At 37.6% G+C, this 26,860-nt stretch overlaps 1 protein-coding gene across 4 annotated transcripts in view; it reads right to left on the bottom strand.

Annotated features, from left to right (window-relative positions):
• EYA4 (EYA transcriptional coactivator and phosphatase 4) overlaps positions 1 to 11,664 on the bottom strand; it is a 47,662-nt gene extending 35,998 nt beyond the window's left edge. For all 4 annotated transcript variants that reach the window (XM_010015432.1, XM_010015433.1, XM_010015435.1 and 1 more), the window contains exons 1-3: positions 11,544 to 11,664; positions 5,449 to 5,526; positions 115 to 181 (exon numbers count right to left, since the gene is read on the bottom strand). In XM_010015432.1, the coding sequence (XP_010013734.1) occupies positions 115 to 181; positions 5,449 to 5,526; positions 11,544 to 11,664 (266 nt within the window). The remainder of the gene's footprint in view (positions 1 to 114; positions 182 to 5,448; positions 5,527 to 11,543) is intronic.
• Positions 11,665 to 26,860: the final 15,196 nt, after the last annotated feature.

Genomic DNA, 26,860 nt, shown 5'->3' with positions numbered 1-26,860 from the left:
TTTCCTTTCTCTCTGTTTCTTCTGCTGAGGAACACTTGTTTGCAACAAACCACAGAACTGCCTACAGCCAAGGTCAATTCCCTATAAAAGACTAGAAGAGGTGCAGACACTAACTTGGAGGGATATATCTGTGGAGAGTATTGGTGCGCTGATCTTGGGCTGTAGCCACTACTTGTTATTACTGCAAAACAGAAAACAAGAGTACAGCAGTTAGAAACATCATGAGACCAATACAGCCAAACAGCCTGCATACCAATGCGGCAACATTAGCAGAGGAGCTGAATGAAATGGACAGCTTTTCAACAGAGTAGATGTTACCTGGACTGCAACATCTTAACACAAAAATTAAAAACCTACCAAACCATTCATCGCCATACAGAATTCTTCAGCTGGTATGGGTGTGTCGTGCTTTTTAAGCTTGACTGACATGTTTCTGAATATACTGCAGAGGCATACATTTCATGCATCATCTGCTATGCACACACCATAGTCTTTCAAATTTGCAAGGTTTTATTAAAACTGGTAGTTAAAAAGAATCTTGTGATTTAACATATGGTATTGCACAGGATTGGAATAACACACATATACTTTTAAAGTGTCACATTAACAAGTTTAATTTTAATACTGGACAGGAAAAATAAGTTTTATATGGGTGCGTTTAATTTCAGTCAGCTTAGGTGATGGAAGATACCAGAAAACAAATGACTACAAGAAAACGAATAGCATTCCTTATCAACAGGCAATTAGAACATGTCCACTAACAACAATAATTTTATTTCAAAAGTAACCACAAAACAGTCCTGTCCAGTAGCCATCAAAATTGTGTATGTCTATACTACTCACAGCTGCATTGTTCCAAGAAAGCTAACAGAACAATAGTCATCTCCCATTAAAATTTCATTCAGAAGCGGTGCTCATGCTGGATTAATTCCAAGTGTTTGGAAGTTTCCTTTAGCCATCTGTCTTGACTAAGACAGATGTATTCCAAATATATGTACTCTAAAGTGTTGAACCAATCCCTTCAGAGCAAATCCATACTGGGCAAACATACAGAGTGTCTTTATTAGGCCATCTGCTGTTCATTCACTTTTTCAAAAGATTAAAGTAGTACACAACGAAGCACTGGAATTTCTTTAGTCTAATCAATCATACTTGTACTTCAAAGTGTACCCTCTTCCTGAGTTGTTCATAATGGTAGTAGAAATGAACTTTCAGAATTATATAAGTGACAAATAGGTTTAGGTTCCTAACTATTTTATGAAACATGATATATTTCTACCTCCAGGCCTAATTAACGTCTTTGAGATCTATTGCTTTGAACATATGCAGAACTTTGTATTTTTAAAGCTAGTTTAAATGCATTTAGATCATGTAGGACTTAAAAGGAAAATACAGTAGAAGAAAAAAAAAAAGCTTTTTTAAATGTGCAGCTGAGCATGGCTTGAAAATAAATAAGAATTAGATAATAATTTTTGGAACATGTGCCACCAGATTTCATGAAAGAGTTGCTGATTAAAAAGATATGGAGGGTTTCTCTGTGCTGGAAATCTGCTGAATTCAATTTGGTGTGATTTTTCTTTTTTTTTTCTTCTTTTTTTTGAGAATGCCTTTCTATGGTTTAAACTCAATCCACAGAGTGATAAATGATAAACTACGTGTGCATACAGCTATTCCCAGACTTAGACAAACCTATAGATGTAACTAGCAACATAATCAGGTGCTCTTAGATATTTAGGCCTTGAAGCGTAATTAGTCTTTCCTGTTGTATCCCTATGACCTTTCTAAAGTCAAGCAATAGCTAGCAGAGTGACCTTGGTGATTCTTAGGGCAAGGAACTTTCGTGATGCATTACTGGCTTATCAGTTCCTTTTTGCCCATACTGCTCCATTTTTTGTCTGATCATTTGCTGGATGACAGCCCACTCGATTAATCAGTTTGGTTAAAGCACATCTACCTTTCCGCCACACCTGATGTAAACTACAAAAAATAAATTACTGTTCATTTAAATCACTTCAGCTATCAAAACCTAATGTTTCTTCAGCAAAAACTGTCCTGCTTTCTTTCTTATTCTTTCTGCATATACCTTATTTTATAAACTCAGACAAGAAAATAAAATAGTTGTCTGGTTTTGAATTTCCCTTTTTTCTTTCGATTTCCCCGATGACACTACCAGTTGTAGGGAAGGGAGAGAAAAACACATAAATGCCTCCAAAATAAATTGTGTACTTTTCTAACTAAAATTTTTGTTCCTTTCACTTTCTCTAGGAGCTTGTCCCATCAATTTGTGCACTGTATTTTAGACTGCAAGATGTTCGAGAAACACAGGATGTAAGACCTACCATAAGAGAACATGATGACTGAGCGGAGCCTGTATCTCCTAGGTCAGATTGGTAATTCTAAGAGTTATCAAACTTAAACAACTTTCACTGTCAGACAGCATCTTAACCCTATTTCAGAGGATTACTGGTGATGGAGGAAATGGTGGAGGCAGACAGTTTTTTGCAACTGTGCCACTTTATATACCCATTTATATGAATGGGGCTAAACATTGGTTTATGTTGCTTATATCAAAAACAAAGTGAAAGCTGTTCCTTCTCCAGAAAACTCAAATATTTCTAAGACTTCACTAACTGAATTTACCTGGGGAATGCTCTTCCGGGCATGTTTAAAACCCTTGATTTCTTAAGTCTCACTATGGCACTGAGGGCATATTCCAGTCTCCACTAACTTGATGACAGAGAGGACAAGAAGCTGACAGCCTGCTTTTCCCAGTTACCCTGTTAGCTCAACTGGCCAAGCTGGCTGTAGAGAATTTAAATTACATGTTCTGAAGGCATGTGTAGGGTTCAGTATATTAACACAGGCTGGAGGTTTGTGGTTTTTGTTATGCATCTGGAAAATTCTTTGCAAAGAGGTTAGGTTAAAAGGATCTCATTTAAATAACAAAGTAAAATGTCTACACTCAAGGGGATCATGCATAGGTTATACAGCAGTGGTGTTTCCTAACTATGCTTTTATAGCCTTCAGAAATTGTTTTTCATATCCTTTTTGTGGGTAATAAATACTAAGTAAAAGGATGATGAGAACTTCAAATGTCTCTCTGTGCTCCATTAAAATGATAAACAGTTCTCAAATTAATACCCTACTGAAAGCAATATAAACACAAGAATGCATGCACTCACAATACAGCAGCTGCAGCAAATTCACAGAGTATGAAAATGCTCAGTTCAAGGCTGTCCATCTCTCCACATCCTGTGAATAACACACCCCAAGTGGGGGCTGCTGCAGGACCACAAAGATTCAAATCGAACATACCAATATTAATTACCAACTGTCATTCTTTGAACGAAAAGGAGGAGGAAGAGGGGTGTGCAATGTGACTGTCCACCTGGCTAACCTTTGCTAAGAGGCACAGTTTCTCCCAGGGGCATCTCTGCAAGACAGAGGAACCGGAGCCCTGAGTGTGAGCTGCAGCACAAAAGCTCCACCTCTGAGTGGGAGCTTGCCCGGTGACCTGAGCAAGGCCACTGTGGCAACTGTCACTCGAAATCCAAGAGATCGATGTGCTTTAGTGTTCAATTTTTCAGTCAAAAATTGGAGTTCATCACAGTTACCTGTGACGCCTAATCTCTCTCTCCTGTGCTACACCTCACACAGTCTGTTTGACCACCACTTTCTGTGTTACAGCTGGTCGTTAGGGACAGAGCTGGCTACTTACAACCCACAGGGTTTGTTCAGCCTTCTGCTCAGCTCCAGGGCATTTCAAGGGTTTTGACTGCCCTTGGAGCATGGAAATCAATTTTAAGGGGTAGAACGTATGAAGGAGAGAATTTCTATGCGGTAGACTCTCAAATATGTCTCAGCACCAGGAGAGAGATATGAAGACAAGAGGTGCTCCTCAGGGGTCAGTATCGGGACTGATCCTGTTCAGCATCTTTTTTGGTGATAGTGGGATTGAGGCACCCTCATCAAGTTTGTCAACACTAACGTGTGTGGTGTGCTCAACATGCTGGAGGGAAGGGATGCCATCCAGAGAGACCCTGACATGCTTGAGAGGTGGGACTGTATAGAGGTCTCAACACTTATTTTTATAAGTCAGTGGAAGCTAATAGGTGAGTGGTACCCGGGGAAATCAAGCTGTTACTTAGATACCTAAACCTGAACTGGAGGCTGCAATTTTTGATACCCTTTCATGCAAATGTTTTAACCATGTTTTACACATGGAATCCAACTCAGATATCTTAAATGCATGGTAGAAGCTGATAAAATTTCACCAACAATGAAAAAATCATATATATGGTTGAACAATTTATAATCTGTAATTATTAGTAGTACAATTTTAGTATAGAGTAACAACAGAGTGAAAAAGAATAGCTAATTTTTAGCCAAGACTCTTAATTTTTTTAGGGAACTTGTTAGACTTACAGCTGATGGGGTTCCTTTCAGTATAATCATAATGAGAAAAATATTTTCAGTTCTTCTAATCAGAAATAGTATACTCTTGCTTTACATGTCACAAAAGACCTTTTCTTCAGGCACTAAATTTGTTATAATACTTTTATGAATAACCAACTTCAGAGTATATCTGTATTTACTGATGCCTAAAAAACAATTCCAGAAACATACTCTCAATTTTTAAAACATTTTAATTGCACAGAAACATGGTGATTTCCAAAATATTTTAAACAGGCTTGACTGCTTAAGTCTACCAAAGTAATAATAGTATCAGTGTGGAGTGGCAATTTCTCACTTCAGTGACATTTCAGTCAGGCAACCACTGAACTAGCATTTTCAGATGCAAAAATCATTCTCGCCCTTCTCCTTGTTAATATTATTATAAGCAGGACTCAGCTTAATGATTAGAATGCAGTTTATCTGTAATTTTTCACAGTTCATCACCATTTAATAATTTATAGGAATTTACTTAAAAATTGCTGTTTATTTGATTTTTTTTAAGAAGTAACTGAACCTTATGACTATTTAAAATAAGATATAGACATTATTTTTATGGAAAGAAAGTAGCTTCTGGCAATCTGGTCAGTATTTAAACTAACTGCTCATAGGAATAAAAAGATTGGCACTGAAATAAGATTTTAAATTTTATAAATTAGAATGGCTACTACAGATACAATCAACTTTTTTTCTTCCTAAGACCGTACAAGACTAACACTGAGAAAAATCTGCAGTACAACAGCATTATTACAATGAGATTTTTGCATACAGTAATTGTCTTACACGTCATTAAATCTTCTCTAAGATCACAGCTCATGAAAATTGCAGATTTTTAATTACAAAAATGAGAAAAAACTATTATTTATGATTATTAAAATGTTACTTTATTACAGTTTTTTAAAGATTACTTCCATGAAGTAAAATGTTCATTACTGAAAGCTATTAAATGCTATATTAATGTGCATCTAACAATACGTGATCTTATTATGGCTTTACCTGACCCAGTAAAAGTGTCAAGCGATCCATCTCCAGTTGTTGTTGTTGTTTCACTGCTGTTCATGGGTTCTGTTTTGACTGCAAGAAGAGACACTACATAGAAGAATAAGTAGACATGAGATTTTACTTCTAAATTAATACTGGAGTCCTCATGCCAGTCTCACTAGCAGCAGTCCAGCTAGAACAAGCATGCGGTGCAACAGCTTCAGCCTTCACTCTACCACCGTGTTGAGACAATCTACACTTGCTCTGTCTGGAATGGTCATGCACCTACATTGCTTTTTATCTGTGCATTCATCCATCTATTGGTTTTAGCAAGTGGAATATCTTCTGGGGAGATTTCAACCTAAATGTAATTGATTCTAACAATTCCCTAAGAGTAGCAGAGAGGAAGGAAACATTAGCTGTTAAGGGATGTAGCACATAACAAAAATAGTTTTGCCTGACTAGTGAAACAATAATAATACAGTTTCATGCTCATATAGAAGCAAATTACTTTCACAGTGCCAGCATTCTGCCTCTTCCCTTCCCTTTTTACAGAGTCTGTGAGAGGCTTTTTTAGGTAGGTCACCAGCAAGCAGTTTTCCATAAATGGAGAATTTTAAAAGAAAAAAAACAACAGGTACAGAATATACTACAGTTTTTATGAGATGTTTGACTGGCAAATGAGAAAACCTCAACATATTACCACAACTGCTTTGTGAAGGTCAGTTAGGAGTATGTGTGAGGCTTTATCACATACATATCAGCAAGTTACTTGTAGGTACCACAGGACTGGTCACTGCCTTGGGGTGCAGAGTGAAGCGGCAATGAGGACCTGCATGGGCCACTACCATGGTTGTATGCCAGGTATCAAAATTCCAAGGACACAGCCTGGGATTTATGGAGAAGCCTTTGCTGTGACTGACGGGCTGGCAGAGACCCCCAGCAGGTCTAATACATGCCAAGCAAAGGCATTTTCTGCCAGGTAGTTACATGATGCCTCTGTGGGACATCAGCTAAGCTGACTGAAGCTCTCATCTGTCAACACTGCATCCACATTTGAGTTCACTGGCAATAGTAAGGGAGGAGGGTGAATTTCATGTTCTGAGTTGACAATGTGTTTAAAAACTATGGCTCAGATTCAAGTCTTCTAATTTAGGCATATAAATGGCGTGTACTAATCTCCCTTTAAGTTCAGTCAAGAAAGAAAGGTACTTCTAGAGGGCAATCAAGTACAAGTACAGCCTGAGTTGCCCACAGTTCACCCTCCTTCTTGTAGTATGTATAAGAACAGGCAGTGGATGAGATAAATATAGGATTTTATTGTCTCATGGGAGAAATGTCCAGACTACCTACAGAACCATTCTGCTATTCTCCCATGTGTCACAGAGCTCACTAGGAATTGTACAGCTACCAATACGGCCACCTGTGACAGGCCTTTCATGAGTTACCTTTCCTACAGCATCACACTGCTTAAGTACATCAGTCCATCATACGGGATGCTGCAGATGTCTGCAATTGCAAAAGTGACCCACGCTGAATTCAAAGGGGTGGGGAACATATGAGAAATTTGGATGTATTTGTTACTGTGACGGGAAGAGTCCCCTGCAGCGATAATCAAACTAAGTAAAACCTCCTTACACAATTTTTACAGTTGTATCTTTTCATTCACTGTATGATACTAAAAAATATTTGAATGTGTGTCTTTTAAATGTAAATTTTTTCATTAGAATTTCTCTTTAACAAAACTGACACACCCATATATTCTCCCTGCAAGCAGCAGGATATTAATTCAATATGAAATCATCAGGAAAGAACTTTAGTCACACTTTTTGAAGCTCTTGTGCACTCCTTGTCATTTTGTTATTATCTTCTCATTAAAAAAAAAGCTGTGACAAAAATTAAACAAAATTAGCAGTCATTCATAACAGTAATCAAACATTCCCATTTCTCTATTTAGATGGAAAAGATGTGATTTTCTATTCATCAGATCAATTAAATTTACAAAGAGCTTAACAAAGCGACTGCCTCCACTGAACCTCAGGCCTCTCGGCCATGTGGAATATGTACTGTTGCCTGAAGCATGGAAAGTAATTAAATTAATTTGTTTTCTGATTCCTATATACAGATGTCTGCACGTACTTGAAAAAAAATAAATCATACTAAGTTGAGAAGTTCTGTATTTTTCCCTCTGAAGATCTTTGGTAATATTTTACTTTGTAAGATGCATGTCTCTTTTCCCTGCAGAGTGGATATTTACCTACATGAAAAAAACCTTTTTAGTACCTTTATCTCTATTCAAGAAGGTATTCCACTATTGCCCACACCAAGCTACAAATCTGTGTTCAGTACTGCATCCAGACAGTCCAGTATGTGCCTAACTGTTATATTTAACAAAAACTTCAGTAATTAATTGAAATGTTTACTTTAGAGTTGTGTCTAGCTCTGGTTAATACCAGCTGCACTGCACCTCCACCAGCACCAACAGTCACCATCCCTTTTTCTCCCTGTCAAACAGAAAAGAATCAAAACCAAAGGAAACTCTCTCGTGTACTTAACTTGAGGAAAGCCATCATATTGGCACTGTGCTTTGTTGAAAAATACATGTACAAAGTATTTATACATGCTTGACTTTAAACAGTTCTACTTTATTACATTCAGATTGTATCACAGTAAGGATTTCATCAAGGTCTTTCCTCAATGTAGCTGGAGATTGGACTATTATTTTCTTTCTTTATGATTTATTTATATTATATTTATTTATTTATATTAAATCAACAGGGAAAAAATCACAAAGCTAACTAAAAAAAAAACTAAAATAAGAATTCTAACATTAGATCAAAAAAAACCAGGAACATGTAAAGCTGCAACAAAAATTCAAAATAAAATCTGACACCAATTAAAAACACAGAATCATCCTTACGCTTCACACATGCAAAATAAAGCATGGTTCTGATACTACTATGGCAACCACTCTAGACATAATGCAAAAACGAAGAGTTTGAACCAGCATTTTTGATGAATACTTTAAAGACCATACATTTAATATTCTATTTTTTGAATTGAGAATTAGTTTTTTGTATTTTTTTTTTGGGGGGGAGGTGTTGTTTGTTTGGTTCTGTTTTTGTTTTTTAATACATTCTGAAACAGTAGAATTAAATGAAAACCAATCTCAAGCTGGAAATACATGCCAGTGTTGCTACCAGCAAAGACTGCATGTGCCAACAGAGTAAATCTACCATGACTGTCAGGGGCTGGGACATATTTTGTACAAGGACAGGCAGAAGAAGCTGGGCTTGTTCTGTCCTAGGAAGAAAAGGCTGAGGAGAGAGTTAATTACCACCTGCAGTTATCTAATGGGACTGAGCAAAGATGACAAAGAACAAAAGCACACTCTTCTCAAAAGACGCCCTGTGAGATGACAGAAGACAACAGACACAAGCTGCAGCAAGGGAGAAACCCAATTAGAGGAAAATTCTTCGCTACGTGAGTAGTCAGGCTCTGGGACAAGTGCTATGGCACCTCCTTCAACACTTAGCTAGAGACTGTCTTAAGCATCATAATCTAACAGCAAAACTGGCCCTGCAGAGAGCAGGGGTTGGCCCAGTGAACATCCAGGAATCACTTCCAAACTTAATTATTCTAAGATGAACTCAGAATACAGCTCCCACCAGCCAACAGCTTCTACAGTATATTCTTTACTTGATGAAAGGACTTAACATCCCAACTTCTACTCTACCAACCTGTTTTATTCTTTTTTTTTACCTAAAGAACCTCTGTATGTTCAGGACTGAAAATAAACGAAGACTTTTAGGGGCAAGAGATGCTACTTCTATGCATGAAGCATGACAAGCAAATGCAATAACTATTAGAGCAACAAGTCTTACTAAAAGCTCACATAAACCAAGAGCTTGTCATGGCAATTATTTTCCTCTTTCTTTCAGAAAGCCTTAAGGGTTTTCCTAGGTACATACTTGACCAGAAGCACACCTATGGAAAATTAGATTTAATGTAAGTAATGCAAGGACTTTCTCATTAGATGTCCTTACTACTGATAATTAGTACTTAAATTATTACCTTACACATTGTGTGAAAGTGCTGAACAGTTAACTTTAGTCTAAACCTGCACACCTTAAGCACCTGTGTAATAGCCTGTAGAGGGTTATGGTGATGCATGTTTACATCTATAATTAATCTTATATGTACTGCAAGTGTCATGTATATAATTATTAATCATTATAACTGATAAAAACTAATAATACATTACTGGAATCTCATAAATGAAAACAACAGCTCGGAAAATTTGGCCAGATGTTTGTAAAGTGGTAGGTTACATATATTAGCACACTAGACATAAGCATTAACTCATAATGAAAGTAATAGCAGGACTAGTAACAATAATGTCAACCTTGATTTGTGCTCAGGTAATCATGCAATGTAGTACCTAAAAATAAAAGAAAAACAAATGGGCATTCTGTGCAAAATCCATTGGTCTGACTTCCAGTAATGCTGACTACTGGCAGTTCCCAGCAATGTTGGTCACACGGGGCTCTCCCAGTCTCTCAGAGCATGCAGACAGTCAAGCTAATTTTAAGTGGCTTAAATTCTCCTTGCTCACCAAATGACTTTCAAAGCATGGTAAGACAACCATATATTGCAACTTTCTACCAGTTTTCCGACTGTGGTGAATGCCTCTGAGAAGGGGTGGAAAAAAAGGGGTGGGCAAAAAACCACTATGAAAATATCCAAACCACATAACAAAAGAACAGAGCAAACCAAGAGAGATGTTACACAGCAGTCACAAAGGCACACCAGCACACACATGCACTGTACCAGGGTCTCCCATACTTGTTGCAGAAGAGGGAGTACTGCAACTCAGCAACCAGTCTGCAGTATTTAACACAGTCATGTTGTCTCCTGAGAACAGGAATGGTATAACAATGGTTCATTCTCCCAATGTCTGTTCAGTGTATGTGAATAGTCTTCAAGGCAAGTAAGTTGGTTTTGCAATTTGAGCCAAGTCTTTTAACTGCATTGTATGGTTTTATAAGTATTATTTTAACTGGTTTATTTATGCAAGTATAATATAGAGGTATCTAGTTATTAGTGTCCGTTAATGATATTCCTGAAGTTTTCCCTTCCCTTTATGCCAGAATAAAGATTCTATTTAAAAATACAAATAGGTTGAACTTTAACAGTTCAGCCCTTCTCTGCAGAGCTCTATTACCCTCACAAGCACATGCACTTTTTACTGACATTGACTTTTTTTTTTCTTTTTAATAGGAATAGGTGAAAAAATTGCTTTACATTGTGGCCAGAAAGAGCAAACAAAAAAAAAAACTTCTTGGTGCCAACTGTTAAAATAGACAGCAACACATAAAATCCAAAAAAAGAGGGCTGAAACTTTAGCTTGACTTGTATCCATGGTGCCATTCTCACAGACACAAATGCAAACAGGACTCTGTCTCAGAACCTGATACCCTGCCTCCCACTACTCCAATTCACTTATGGCAGAATCTATTATCTGAAACCACTGGAACATCTGCTTTGTACCTGAATGGTAGTGCTGTCCCTACAGTAATAGATACAGTAGTAATAATCAGTTACTTTTGTGGAAAACCTAAAAATCTCTTTATGATAAACTTTCATTACATGCAAAGAAATGGAATTAGCATGTTCATCGTGTAAAAAAATTACCTAAGCCTAATTTTGATGTACTTCTTTTCACAAAGATTGTAAATTAATCGAAAGGTGTGTAGATCAGGGTATAAGAGTAAATTATTATTCAGCAATGAAGCATGATGCAGAAAATTATATGTTTCAAGTTACCAGCAGGTTTAACCAAACCTTTAATACTTTGTTCAAATCAACCATTTCAAGATTTTCAGTGTTTCACCTTTGCACAGTTCTGCCTCTGGCTTCAACTAGCGTAAATCAAAGAAGTGCTGTTGGAATTAGTAGATTTACACTGGTATGGCTGCCATCTTTTCATAATTCTTGCTGTGCTTATACTGTATTTATGTTCATCCTTGAACTTATGCTTAGAAACTAGCCCAAAACTGTCCCAAAACTAGCCCAAAACTTTCTATGTGCCAGCACTGTCTTATACTTACCTCCTGTTCCATTTGTTGTAACTGATGTGCTGCTGAGATTAGGTTTATCCAGTTTGGAACTACCTGGCGCATCACTACTTCCAACAAGATTATGAGGACTGGCTAGATCTTGCATTTCCATAGACCTGTTAAAGAAGAAGGTGACAGTATTTAAATGCATTGTGATAGTATCTATAATCATCTGCTTTTTCCATAATGTTTTTTTTTACTTGGAGAATTTGTAGTGCAGCCAGATTAACAGATCAATACAGGTTCCTTAAAGATCATCTTTACTTTTTACCAAACCTAGAAAACTAGCTAATAATTTGACATGAACAGCAACACCACCCGTATTTTTCACTTTTAGGTATTATGAAGTAAATGACACAGGTTTATGAAACTGCTCAAAAAACTTGTTAAAAGATATGCATAAGGGAGCATGTATAAACGGATGGACATCTGGAGGGATAAATGGATAAATGCTTGTATGTAGGTATTTCTTAGAGGAAAACAAGAGACATTTCTCAGATGAAAACAGAGAAGTGAAAAGTCACTCATTACACCAAAAGTCAGAATAGGAACTTCTGTCTCCCATTATCTGTATTCCAACTACCAGCAGTCACTGCACCCATGCTAAATCATAGGAACAGACCATCTATGTGAATGAACTGTACATAAAGATTCTTCACTCTTACAAAAGCATATATTCTCAATAGCTCACTTGGTATCTTTTTTCTTCTGAGACATTTCTAGGACACTGGCAAAATTTCAAGTATATTTAGACTGCAATGGATTTCAGTGTCACAGCTGTACTGGGAGACTGGACAGCTTTCATTCAGCAACAACGTATTCTCAGACAATGCAGACATAGTAGATTAGGAGAGTTTCTTGTTAGACTGGTAATTGCAATCCAATTTGCAGTGTGTGCTCCACTATTCCTTGCTTAATTTATGAATTAATTACACAGTTTTTTTCCCCAAAGAAACATTTCTGCTACGTATAAGCAAAGTTGCCAGCCCTTCTGCAACAGGAGAACCATCTACCATAGGTATACTACAAAGGCCAATAGAAAGTTTGTCTTACAGAGCTGTAAAAGCCTAGTTACATTGTAGAAGACTGAAATGTCTAGGAAAGGGATGAGCAGTTGAGGTGGTTCAGTAAGACAAAAAAAAAAAACCCAAAACACCCAACCACCCCTCCAGACCCCAGCATCTTTCAATCAAATATGGGTCTGTTGTCTGAATCTATTTTCTTCCTTCAAAATAAGGAAAAGAAATAAAACCCACAGAATGAAAATGTCTCCAATTTTGTACTCCAAATTTCACTCATCTCCTGGATGCTTCAGCTTGCCCCTCATTGCATTCACTTAACCCGAGACACAGATTCAGAGCTTTAATGTCTTGAATATGTACCAGGAAATGTAGGAAAATGCACTGGAAAATGCACCAAGACTTTACTCAAAGGCACATGAAGCAAAGAATCTCATTTACTCTGGTAAACCTCCAAATCAAAGATGAGATGTGCTGATACTCCACTGTCAGGGCAGCCTCCCAGCAGCAGTCTGGATGAGCTGGGGAAAACTGCTATTGCAGAAGGCCATGCCACAGCAGGTAAGAATTTTATAGCTGTATTCAAGGAAATGCAAAGGCATAAACTGAGATCTGAACTACCTTGACCCGGATTTCTTCATCTATTTGTACTTACATTTCCACACATCTGTCAGCAGTGTATTGTATTTATTGTCTACTGGAAATGTGATCAGTGTTAGACGAAATAAAATGCAATCAAGTGGTTTACAAGTCTGTCAGTTTTTGTTTAGTAGTTCCTGTACAAGGATAGCAGCTAAAGGTTAAAAAAAGTCTGTGAGTTTCCATTTTGTATGTGTTTAAGGGAGCAGGAGAATGCTACACAAAATAAACAGCATTTCATTGCATATACAGTGTAATACTCCCCACGTGTTCACTTAGCAGTTTCAGTGTCACGATTTCCTGTTCCATATGATGACCCCACAAATACCTAATGGACAGTTCTAGCTTAGAAAGTTCACATGTGCTTTTTTTCTTGTTTAGCATGAAAATTACAGTAATTTCTTTTCAGGCTGGCATATATCGTGGCCACAGATGCAAATACTTCAGCAATATTTCATAAGCAAAATCATCGATTTACCTACCTAGTGTATTTAAGAAGTATCCATCTTAAGCACTTTTCACACTCGAATCAGATTTTTTTACTTGAATCAGATTTTCTTCATCAGAAAATTAAATCCACTGATTCTCATTTGCTTGGCGAAGAATATAAGCAATCAAACTTCGTAAAAGGAAGTTTTTGTTCCACACAAGGATGAAACCTTTTGTGCAGACAAGTATTTTATTTGCCTTATATTTGTTTTCTAAAGCACAAGGCATCCCAGTCCATGGACACGTCAAGTTAATGAACTAATACCATTTTAAAAGTAGTGCATTTACAGATATACATTTTCTCTGCATGAGTAAAAGACATCTTGCACTTATTGGTAGTCTAGTAAGGACAAAATGATATCCAAACCAATAAAAAGTTTTGCAAAACCATGTGTATACATTATACTTATCCTGGGTGCTCTATCCTGTGTGAACAAGCAAGGGGATTATTTTAATATATCCCTATGTGATTTATTTATTTACTGAAGTGCACGTTACCTTCTGTGTAACAGACGTCATTCAATTCACGTTTCTGGATGCATCTGGTTTACCTTTAGCCTAAAAATTCTCGGGAAGATGTAACAGCCCTGCTGAAATCTTAACAGTTTCAGTGAATGGAGGATTCAGGAAAAATGCTTAATAAAATGGATGAAATAATTCCAACATCTTGAATTCATTTTGTCAAACTAAATGTTTATCAGAGTCCTGCTTTCACTGAGTTAATCAGAAGCAGGTTCGGGTTCAATATGTGTTTTCCTGCTCTAAAAAAAGTCAGAAAGAGCGATCTCCAAAGGACCAATTAATACTTCTAAGTTTATGCAGTTATTTATTAAAGACTGTTTTCTAGTAAATGCAGTGTGTTTCAATTTAAAAGAATAAAGCCTGTTGTTAAAGCTGCTTAAAACCCTACATTGTACAACTTTATTTTCCATTTTTTGACCCTCTGCCAGGCACATAACTGTTAGAGCTTTAGTTTTCCCCCTTTTCATTGTCTCAAGCTACTTTTTAGAGTAATTGAGTGTTGTAGCAAATGATAGATTTTGAAACAGATTACTTCATAAGAAGATGTTTTAATTTTCACTTGACTCTTCGTTAGAATAACATTAGCATGATTTCGAGCTCCTGAGCAAACCCCTGAAATCTGGCAAAATGGTTTGTCTTTTGTTCTGCTTTGGCTATACTTTAAGTGTTTGAAAACTGGTATTTGCACATGCTTAGTGAATCATTTCAGAGGTTTACTGGAAAAGTCTCTGAAATGTCCCATTTCACGGAACAGTCTCCTAGATCCCTGTGGGCTTTAACTCCAACCTTGATGTGGACAGTCCTACCAAGTTGAAGAGCATTTGTATCAAAAAGATGGCTGTGCAAGAATCCTGGCCTTCTACTTTAGAGCACATTTTGTTTCCTGGCCTAAAGTGACACCTCTTCAAGGGTTAACCTATGTTCAGAAATTGGTTGAGGAACAGCATACAAAGAGAGAAATTCCCCCCGGTCCATCTTTACACAGGTGGCCAAAGAGAACTGGTGATGCACCGAGACCACCAAAGTGTACAGCCCAGCACCATAACCCACCCTTGCATATAAAGGTTTAAGTATGGCTAATTATGATTGCCCAATTTGACAAGTGCATCACGATATTTCTGTATAGCTTTTGCTTGTATTATATTAAAAGCAAAAACCTTAAGCCTTTCTTCTAGGATTGTGTTTTTAAGATTCCTGGGGTTTTTGTCTTTCATTACAATCACATTTGTGCTCTGTTTTTCTTTAGCAGAATTAAAATCTATTTCCAGAAAATCTGGGTTGTTATAACTTTGTTATTCCATTTGCATTTCCAATTAAACTACTATAAATGTGCACTAAGAACTGGGTCCTTACAAAACTCAAAATTTCACTGATTATTCATGAATTCCACAAGTAGATGGTATTTAGATAATTTTCTTCTTCCAAGAGCTTATGTTTTAAAATGTAAACTTTTCACTACATGATCTAACTTTACTAGACTGAAAGTACGAAATCATTTCTCAAAGATTTATAAAAAAATAAATATTCTAATGTGAAAATAAGTATTTCAAATCCTAGTCTAACCAGAACATTTTACAAATACTGATTCCTCACTGTGCAGAATTGGCAGCAAATCCAAAATAAAACAGAACTGAAAGAAGGACTAGCTAAAGGCTATCTAAAATTGAATTATTTTATTCAGTTTATAAATTAACCAGAATGGGGTCTTTTCAAATGTTTTTAGAGGATTTTTCTTTTTAAAATTATTTCATAGGAAATTCTCCACATAATTTTCTTTAGCAGAACCTTTACTAAACTTCACTGTGGCAAAAATGCACATTCTGTCTGGTAGTTTTGGTTGGTTTTCCCCCTGCTTTTCTTATATCCCTCCTGTTGTAACAGTTCTTACATACCCCAAACTTTTACACGGAAACCTGAAACCTTGTCCAAGCAAGATGTCAGCTACCTTGGAGCTTCTGAAATTAAACAAACACTGAATTTCCCTTTATTTAAAATTAACTTTCAGAGCAACATGAAAGCTCGGTAACAGAGCTGCTCAGACTTCGCTAAATCTGTTTCCTACTGCTGTCAGCTTAGCTCTCCTCTCAATTACCGTTTTGAAGACAAGTGGGGTGGGGTTTTTTCCATTTCCCACAGAAATTGTTTTAGGCAGGTCTTTCAGTCATGTTCTGAACATGGCTAGTGGGCCCAACTCTCTTCTATACATAGTCTGAACTGGCTCATACAAGCCTTTCACTCCGACAAAGTATTAGAATGGATGCACGCACACAAGTTTCATTACTCCAATAAAATCTACATGAAATCTACAGCAAAGTTTAAATCAATAACAACAGATACATCATAGAGGTTTTTTTCTAGGCTATTTTTAGAAAACTGTATTTTACATGTTACGTTCACAGTTAGCCCAGGGATTTTTCAGGTTTACTTGCACCTACAGGAACAGTAAATAATGCAATTAAGAATAAGTTACACCAACACTTTAACAGTTCTCAAAGACTTCAGTGGGTAGTAAAAAAGAAGGGAGAGAGGGATTATGGATGATGGACAGGTTTTCAGGGAATATACACATGTACACAAATACATGTACATTAACACACAGCTACATGAAAACTTTTAACAATTTTTTGGTGCTAAATATCCACACACACATATACAACAAACACAGGAATACACAACAAAAACTTTCCAACATCTTTCCACCAAAGCCTTCCACAAACAGTGCAACATAAAACACAGCCTAAGAACACTCCTCAAATGAATAACATTTTCAGTCATTTCAGTAACCAAAAAATACAGGTTAATAATATTTTCTTTTCCATGTGCTTTTACGCTGCCTTTGTGATTTTTTTTGCCACTGTAAAAGGTAATGAAGAAACAGCAAAAACAATGAGATAAATTTGCTCCATTGAGACGACTGCCTCTCTTGTTGTCCCAGGCTCATCAACCCCTCCTTCTTCTCAAGCTTAATAGATGGCCGAAATAGCAGACCTTTTGCTATTCTAGGCACAATCTTATAAAAGCATGCCTCTCCACCATGTGAGTTCTGGGAGCTTTCCAGAGAGTTAAAAACAAATAATACTGCTGGACACTTGCAAGACCTCCTTTCCACTCTCCTTGAGGCCTCATTTCTTAACTTGTGAAGTGATCTGATACAGTACTAAGAAGCAGTAAAAAATGTCATGTTATAGGGACAAAAACAGAAAATGCACTTCAGAGTTTTATTTTATTCTTTCTTTTTTAACAATCCAAAAGCAAGTGCTACAATTTGCAACCACTTGGGGATGGAAGATGGATTCTAGCTGTATATTTTCTATTTCTCATGGTTTTCTAAGTAGGGTATTAAATTTCATATTAAAAAAAAAAGTAAAAGAAAGAAGCAAAACTAATGCCACATTGATATTTCAAGAAAAATACTTCTCCTCCTCCTTAACCAATATCAGATAGAGGACATCAAAGACAGAGAACCTTAATTAAACAAAGAATTAAAACATTAGAGTTTTTCTATGTCAAAAAACACCACATAGGTAATAAATAATAAAAGTATCATGAAGTTCAGCTTCATAGAACTGTAAGTGTACAATAAGGACTATACTAGGCTTGTTATGAACATGGATGATTCATTACAAGCTTTAATATCGTCATGCAGCTTCCCAGAACATGAGTTCAAGCTCATAGGGAAATCACCTTTACCCAGGGACTGCAATAACTGCGCTGTGGAGAGGATCATTCTAATAGAAAGTAACAATAACTTAAGGAAAACTCAAAAATGCCTGGTATTGTTTAATACGCTTTTTGATCTCAAAAATACTGCTTATCTTGCAGAGGGTAAGACTCCTTAGGTGATCCTTTGAGGCATAAAGTGGCAACTGGTTGTGACTGTATCTCAGTTTTTCTTTCATGCCTATCAGCCTTCTCTTGGCTATTCAAGCTCTAATTCCAGGAGGAAAAAACCCTCATGCAGACAGTATTATTTTACAGAAACTGTCTGACAGGCAACCAGTGTCAGTGCTTTGGATGCACTTAATCAGGTGAGAACGTGGGCAAGGAAGTTTGGTGACAAAGGCCAGCACTGTAGTGTGCTTCCTTGTGATGTTCACAGCTAGAGAAAAAGGACATTTCTTTTAACAGCACTGCAACTTCTTTCCCAGTCCCGCTTCCTATTTCCCCAGTTAAACTTTTGTTACCATCCTCCCTTTCTGACCCTGTGCCACCTTCAGATTCTCTGTGCTCCCTGACAATGAGTTGTCAGGTATTTTTTTCTTCATTAAATCCATGCCTCCCCCTTTTCCCACTGCATGAGCAAATGCCAAAGGCCATAGCTTTTGTTATTCTAGCATATAGCCATTGCTATAGTAATAAGCAGATATTGTTTTATTGAAAGGGATATGTGGATTTCTTCTTTGTGGGTCTAGTGAGAAAATTTGGCTAAATACTGTGAAAAATAATTGCTTACAAATTCAAGTTTATTTTTGCTGGAAAAGAAAAACTGTCATTTTCTTTCCCCACCCAAGGAATAAAATGAAGGTGAAAAGGTTAGGTTTGCTCTGGTGATGACTAAACACAGCAATGAATTTAGAAAGCTTGGATTGTCATGCTGTAAAATTGCTGAAAATTATTATTTGCTTAAAAGTCAGTAACTGTATGGTTTCTCTGGTTTCTGATTGACTGAGACATTTTATTTTAGTTTAATGTCATTTAATGTGGTTTCCAGAAAACCACAGAAAACTGTCTATTCTAGTGCAGTTCAGTTGGCCACAAATCCACATTACATTATTTTCTCACTGCTTACTGACTTTTATTGGGAATGAATGCCGTTGGGAATGAATGTCATTTCCCTGACACAATTAAAAGACAAGTAAAATTAATCTGGATTTCCATACTTGTGGATAAAGCATAGAATAATTTCTAGAAGCCATTTCTGGATTCCCCTTTTTGACATGTAGCCCATTTGTCCAAAGCCAATAAGTATTAAACAGATAAAAATCAAGACAAACAAAAGGTGGGGAACACATTAAATTATCTATCTCAGCATAAACTTCCAGCTCACCCTCTTGAAGCTCAGGAGATTTCTTCAGTTACAAGACAGAGGTCTACACTAGCAAAATGGGCAGGCTGTTACTGAAAAGGTAGATAATGGGAATCTTTTTTTCCATATGGCTCCCCTTCCACCTCACCTCCCCACCCTGCAGGTTGGGATTGGTTTGATTTGATAAAGAATAGTTTTATATGGGAAACTATTATATTCTGATGTAATAAACTGGTGCACACACAAAAAGCAAAGCTATGCAGAGCAATACCTTCTGGCCAGCTGGATCCCAGCCTTTTGAGATCTCTTTCCTGGGCTATCTAAATGTGACAGACACAGGTTTGATGTGATACGGTTTTAGCTCTGGATGTATGCTCCAGACACTGGAGGAAGTATCTGGAAAGAGGTAATGTGGTGTCTGAACAGATATTTCCCGTCTTCTCAAAGAAAAAGGCAGCTGGTTAGAGAAAACCACTCCAGGAGCCAGACAGAGAATATCTAAACTAAGAAGCAGCGAGGACCAGGGATTGACTGAATAGCAGAGATAACAGCAGAGAGTTCAGTTCTCTTAGCCCACATACAGGCTGGCCCATCCTGAACCTGGGCTGTATCAGAGCATGCCTGGCAGGCACCAGCTGGCATGCACCAAAGCCATGCCTAGCACAGCAGCAATGATCCCATGCCACAGCTCAGGCAGGGGCATATTTCCCACGCTGCCACAAGCTCAGGTGTGGTTCCTAGTCCTGCTGTGAACAGAAAACATATAAAGGTACAGAGGAGGTTAAACTCATGTTTAACCTGCTACTTAAAAAAAGGTGACTAAAGTAGGTTTTGAAGTCATTATGCAAGCATTTAAATAAATCAAAAGCTATAATGACACCGTGGTTCCACAGGGAGCTGTCACCTATCCAACTTACATCAAATACAGACTACCAGTTTACAGATACGTAAGATCTAAATGCACGTCCTTGGATCCCAAAGCCACATTTTCAAAGAGTAGTCCATCCAACAGCTCCCATTTCCACTTCTGATCACTTCCAGATGTGAATGGCACTTGCAAATTCTGTGGTTCTTACAACATGATGAGCTGTGTCATAAACAAATAACAAACATTTCTGTGGAGATGGCTGAAACACAAACAACAAGCCTGTGGCCTTCCCTCCCACGCCACAACTTCTGCAGAACAACTGTTCCAAGTGCCATCTGAAAAATCTGCTAGGAATTTCAGAGTCCTTTCTGCATCTCTGACAGGTGACCTGGTCCAAGGTCTTACCTGCCAATCTGTCCTTTGTAAGAAATAGGCTCTGAAGCCACACTGCCTACTGCACAGAATTTCAAAATATCTCAGGGAACAAGGCAGCATTCCTCATAGCATGACAGTCTGATTTTAAGTGCAATGATGAGAGTTTTGAAAGGGCTGTTTGAAGACCTGATTTTCTGCGGACAATAAATAAATAGGGGATGCTCCAACCCTTCACTCCTCAATGAGAGGAAACTCCCTCTTCCAAACATCTTCATGGCAGTCTGAGATGGAAAGAAGCATCAAAGCACAAAAGGTCCTTCTAATCCCTGGTACTCATCCACACATGAGAAGGAGGAATTTCTAGGGCTAACTTCATCACTATGTTATCTTCCAACTACCTTTTTTGGAGAGAAAGTGTTCCTCATAGTGTTTCCTAGGGTGATTGAGACCTGCTCTGGTGATGCGGTAGCTGATCCATTTAAATCTGATGCACCTCTCAAGTACCCTTCATTCTGGGCTTGTCTGTGCAGTAGCTGGAGGTATGCTTTTAGCAAGAGGGTATGTATTTCTTTCTCTTGACCTGCCACATAAACAGCACCACCAGTGAAGATAGGTAAGGTGGGATGGGATGCCTGGGTCCAGATATTAATGCCTGATTCATATCTACATTATTAGTTGAAATACTGTTATAACATTATTATTTGCAATCAATAATGTCAATGCTATTAATGTAAGACAGTATTTAAGCAAATCTAAAACTGGAAAATCAGGCTGGAATTTTGCTGTTGGCTTCAATGGAGCCTGGACTGCATGATGCAAGTGTGAACTCGCATTTTCATAACAGAAGAGCTGAAAGTGGGTTGTGTCTCTCTTACCCTAAACTGACTGTTGTATTTCAAACTAGTTATTCAAAAGTGGTTCTTCTTCATCATGGATTGCTGAAGGGAAAAGAAGCTCTTTCAGGTGTACTGTAATTTCTTTAGCCACCAGTACAGGGGCCTTGCAAAAACTTCATCCAGCTCCAGAAAGGATGAGTTATGATGACAGATCAGGCAGAACAAAGGAGCTGCCAAAACCTTGTAGTTTTCATGTTCCACTCAAGCTTCACATTTTAATGCAAACATTCTGAATATTATCTGGGCGGTTTTGTTTGTTTGTTTGTTTTTAAACATAAAATACTGAGAGTTACTGGCAAGCAGTCTTAACATGGGAAAGATTAACACATCTCACTTTTAACAGTGAAATTCCCCCTAAAAGTTCTGAACTGAATTCCCCCTAAAAGTTCAAGATCTGAACCTTGGCTCCCAAGACAAATATTCTGTAGTTTACCTCATGAAGAGCACATTATGTTTGGCTCCAAAACAGTTTGTGTCAAAAGCAATTTTTTCTGTTCTTTAATAAAAGTCACAACAACGAGCTAGGTTTAGAATATAAAATAAATATATGCAACTTTCTCACTTCGTGATGCTTTAACTGATTCAGCATCTGATTATTCTTGTTAAGTCCAGGAGACTTTATTACCTGTAAACCTGAAAGAATGGGGAGGCCCTTGCATTCACTTTTAGTAACTAATTACATTCAAAACAATTTCTACTATTCTGAGCAAGAGAGAGAACGATGCCTGACAAATGTACTCATGCTGTCTGCCCTTTACAACTGATACCAAATGATTACATTTCATTTTGCTTTTCTGTTTGATTTCCCCAAGTCATTTTATAACTTGAGACTTAAAGCATACGCACAGTTTTTATGTAGCTTTTTAATTTGGGGTGAAGTAGGTGATTTTTCTAAGAGTCAATAAATATGTGTTGCTGAGGACTCCGGGGCACCATCTCCCCTGAATTATCCCCTTGAGCCACAAGAAGCAGGTACCAGCTGCAAACCTGTAATACTTCTAGTCTGAACTCAGCCAGCATGCTGATATCCCAGCTGGGCAGGGGGATACCTGCCTGCCCAGGCAGAGCCACAGGAGTGGGGCACAGGCAGAGCCACAGCACCAGCCCCTCACTGTCCCCCTCAGCTCTGGAAACCAGCCTGCCTGGTAGAAACTGCCCTTTATAGCTCGCTCTGCTAAAAGCCTGGTTTACACCAAAGGGTTTGACCTCACTGTGACTTTTGACATACTGCCTAGCCTTTAAAAATCATTAAATACCCACTTCTGCCCAAGTCCTGAGGAAAAAGCAGGGCAGGAGGAAACCAATCCTACAGTGTCATTGGTTTTTAAGTTCCCCAGTGGTTAAGAACCTGGTTTGTGAGACAGCTTACTAGAGCAGGAGATATTAATAATACCATGATTGGGTTTTATAATTCAATTATTTTTGTTTCTCAGCAAATATTAAAATATTGCTGTTATGAAACATGGTATAATAACAAAATGGTAAGAGGGATGAATATGCTTCTCTGGTACTATTTTGAGAAAGTCATGAAAAGCACTGCATCTTTGAGAACATAGGGTTGGAGGTTTTTTCTATTTAATTTAATAACATAATTAGAAGGAAAATAAGACTTAAGCCTGAAATAATATAGGGATAAAACACGATCTTATGTCTAGTCACCTGCCAGTTACTTCTACACTGAAAAGCAAATAAAATCCCCAAACCCCTTAAAAATTAAAGTGACAAGAGATTCAGTTGTAAATTGAAACAGTACTAAAATGAAATACACCAAGCAGGATGTTCTTACTCTCAGCCCTCTTCTGCATTTGCGCCACACAATAAATAATTCTGCTAAGAAGCTGATCCCTGGAATTGCTTTATTTATTTGGGCACTGCATATGCCTTTCTCCATAGAGCTGCCAAACACACCTTCCCACAGAGTTGCTGCTTCAGTCCTCGACCTCTCTTAAATAGCAGACAAGAATCCCCTATGAATTAGATTGAGACCATCATACTCATTTTCACGTTTAACCAAATCCAGATTTGAACTTAGGTTTTCAAAGGTGGATGGCTAGTGAAAGGCAAGTATATTTCATGCTTCAAGGGAAGGTAAAGTTACCTCTGCTCTACAAACAACATAAAGTAATTCCCAAAGAAATTTTACAATAATATGGGCTCATATCACAGTAAATTATATCACTTGGCAGCTAAACTGGAGAACTAAGTCCATGAATTGCCAATAAAACTCAAGACACACATTTGGATATACGGAAAGCTTTGCCATTTCTAACAGAAAGGAGCCTGCACAGGCATCTTATGAGACCCATAAAAAGCCTTATCAGCTAGAAAGGAGTGTGTAAATTCTGAGGATCAGATGAAAGGTTTTTGCTTTTTTTTTTTTAAAAAAAACCCCAACATTCAAAAGGAGAAGATAGAACAGACAGACCATCTGCAATGTAACCACATAAAAGACCCCTGGGCAAATCCAAACCCATTAGCAGAAGTGCTTGACAAATCTGCCAAAGAGCCAGATGCTGCTTAGGGTGGAGGCTCTTTTCTCTGCTTGTCATCTGGATCCTCTGACTTGTGTTCCCAGAGGAGGACAACAGTGACTGGTGCTCAGACCAAGCTGTGTGTGGAGAGAGCTGAGGCACAGAATAACTCCCTGATAAAGCTATCTTAACATACAGAAAGACCACATTTAAAATACAAGAAGTAGAACAGTCTTAACACGCATGTGTGATGTGTGACATATGCAGATGTTAGAAAACAAAAAGCAAACTTGCAATTAGTTTATTTGCATGTGGTCTCTTTTCTCTTTTTTTTTTTTTTTGCTCATTCTATTCTTGTTTCCTACTTTTTTTTTTTTTTAATGACTGATAAGGATCTAGTAGGAAGGCAAAGACATGATTTTTGGCATGTTAAACACTAGCACAGCATACTAACTGCATGCTGTTAATTAAATGCTTACCAAGTACATAGACCTACTGATGGTATTTAAAATGTGTCTGAAGAGGTTGTGAAATATCTAGCCAAGAAATTACTCTTAAAAATATTAGGGGGAAAAAAGTGAACTATTTAAAAATTAACTGTACCAATCTCAGAATAGGGCATTTGGATCTAAAAGTACAGGGTTTTTTAATGTCTGCATTCTTCTAGGAATCTATTCAAGTGGATTTAAAGTGCAAAGTAGGTGGCACCAAATACTTTTACTATTCAGACTCACCAATGGTAAAATATATTTGGAGTATCTAAGCGGTCAAAGAAGCTGGAATGAAGTCTGAATGAGTCCTCCTGTGTACTGCTGTAATGTGATATGACAGAGCAAAAAATAGACCAAGGAAGAAAGAAACAGAGCTCCTTCTCATTGTAATTACATGTGCTACCCTTTAAGAACCAGCACTGTCATTTTATGGATCAAAATCCAGTTCAATATTCGGATAAGACTCTAAGAAACTACTGGATTAAGTAAAAATGCTTGTAAGTATAATCTTGGGCTATTTATCTCCTTTTACTCAAAAACAGTATTTACCCAAGACATTCCCGAAGGTTAAAAAATACTGAATTCTGATTGCTGCATTTATTACTACAGAAATACATCCACTCATTTTCTCTATCTATCTTTGAAATTCAGGAAGACTAGGTGCATACTAAAAGTACCATGACTTAGCAGATCAACAGATTCAATATAAACTAGTTAAAATGTGGAAGGGGGTGTGTATAGGGAGGAAGAAGAGAGCAGGAAAGGGAAGTATAATGAATGCTTGTCTTTTAAAGGTCAGTCACTTGGACTTTGCCTACCCACTTTGCAATATACTCACCTCACATAGAAATCCATTTCAGGCAGCCCAGTGACTGCCAGATTGCCATCTTGGAACTACTGGCAATCTAAGAGGACTTTCTAATGAACACTGGCTGGTCTACGATGCTGCATGAAGAACAGACATAAAAGTGAACTTAAATATTATCTGTCTGTGCAACTGGTTATAGCTCAGCCTGTATGTTGGGCTACCAGTGCCCACACCATGTTCTGACAGAAGTAAACTGTCACAGGCAGGTGGAGAGGACACTGGTCCACTCACCCACACTGCTATCTGATCCATCCAAAATAGATGAGTAACAACCAAGTGTATGCTAAGCCCTGGGATGGCTCCAGTCCTGATCCCTCCAAACACCTGCAGCTCCAGCTCGAGAAAGCGGACGGGGGAGAGTGACAATAGACTTGCAAATTGAACTTAGCTGCTGCCGTCAACATATATGTTACATTCTGCCATCTGTTTATCAACTAGTAAAGACAGTAGAACATATATTGTTGTAATTTCTGCCTGGTGTAAAAATAACTGTAGTTGCCCAAGTTATGCTATGCAACAGCACCCACATATAAAAGGGATAATAAAGGGGATGGGAGATACGGATGGAAGAACTGCACCATGCACTGCTGTACCTGTGCTTCTAACCAGTTGTTCTGAAATACTGACTGTTGGATTACATTGATTATTTCAATGTGCTTTCAAGAATCTTTAATTATAATAGTCATGTTAAATTGCCTGCGTACACTTTTGCTTATAGCTTGCCATTTCTGGTTGAAAGTTACTACTATGAGGAAGTTGGTTTTAGTGTGCTTCTTATACATGAAATTTTGGAAATTTTTGGTGTGTTCTCTTCAGTTCTTCGCTAGCCTCTTTTCTGTTTTTAGTTATTAGTGGTTCTCTTGGTACTGAACTGCCATTAATACTTATTGATGCAGCTCCAGACCTTTATTTTTGCAAGCTTTTCCCAGACCTTATAAAGTGCACTAGTATGCATGTAGGTTGAAAGGCACTCCTCATCACATTGCCTATGATGTGAGGGTGTTTTCATGGCTGGGGTCTGCTAAATAACTTGCACTCTTGAGCAGGCTCGAAAGTCACATGGCACTTTGGAATTCACAATTATATCAAAACTACTAATTATAAAAATATATGGGGTGGTTCCAGTCCTTTTCACAATTAGCCACAAATGGTCACATAAGAAAGCTTCCTTTCTCTGAAGAAGGACATGTGGAAGACATGGACAGAGATGGGTACATAGCAATATCCTGGGAAACTCCACCTTTGTTCATATAATAGTAGTGGGCAAGCTAGTAACTATTCAAGACAATGGGAAATTCTCACAGAGCTCAGTCTAGGATAGCAAAAGGGACTAGATTTATGTGTGCTGGTTACAGGATACCCTGGTTTAATCTGTACTCCAAGAAATACATAATACTTGCACCAAGTGGAATGGCTTTCATAACAGCTTAATGTTTTGGATGTTTACTTAGGATATTTAAGACATAAGGCTATATACAGTGAATAAATATATAAAATATCAACTACTTTTTAACACATATATCTTTGTATTTGTTGAGTGAAAACTAGGAAAAAATAAGCAGTCATTAAATATTTTAAGAGTAGGTGGTTTAAGCCATTATTCAATAGGATTTTAAATCATTTTCAAAATACACCTAAGCAAAC

Source organism: Nestor notabilis, unplaced genomic scaffold (genome assembly GCF_000696875.1).
Source record: "Nestor notabilis isolate BGI_N333 unplaced genomic scaffold, ASM69687v1 scaffold6415, whole genome shotgun sequence".
In the NCBI taxonomy this organism is placed as follows: Eukaryota; Metazoa; Chordata; class Aves; order Psittaciformes; family Psittacidae; genus Nestor; species Nestor notabilis.
This window is presented reverse-complemented; position numbering and strand designations above follow the sequence as displayed.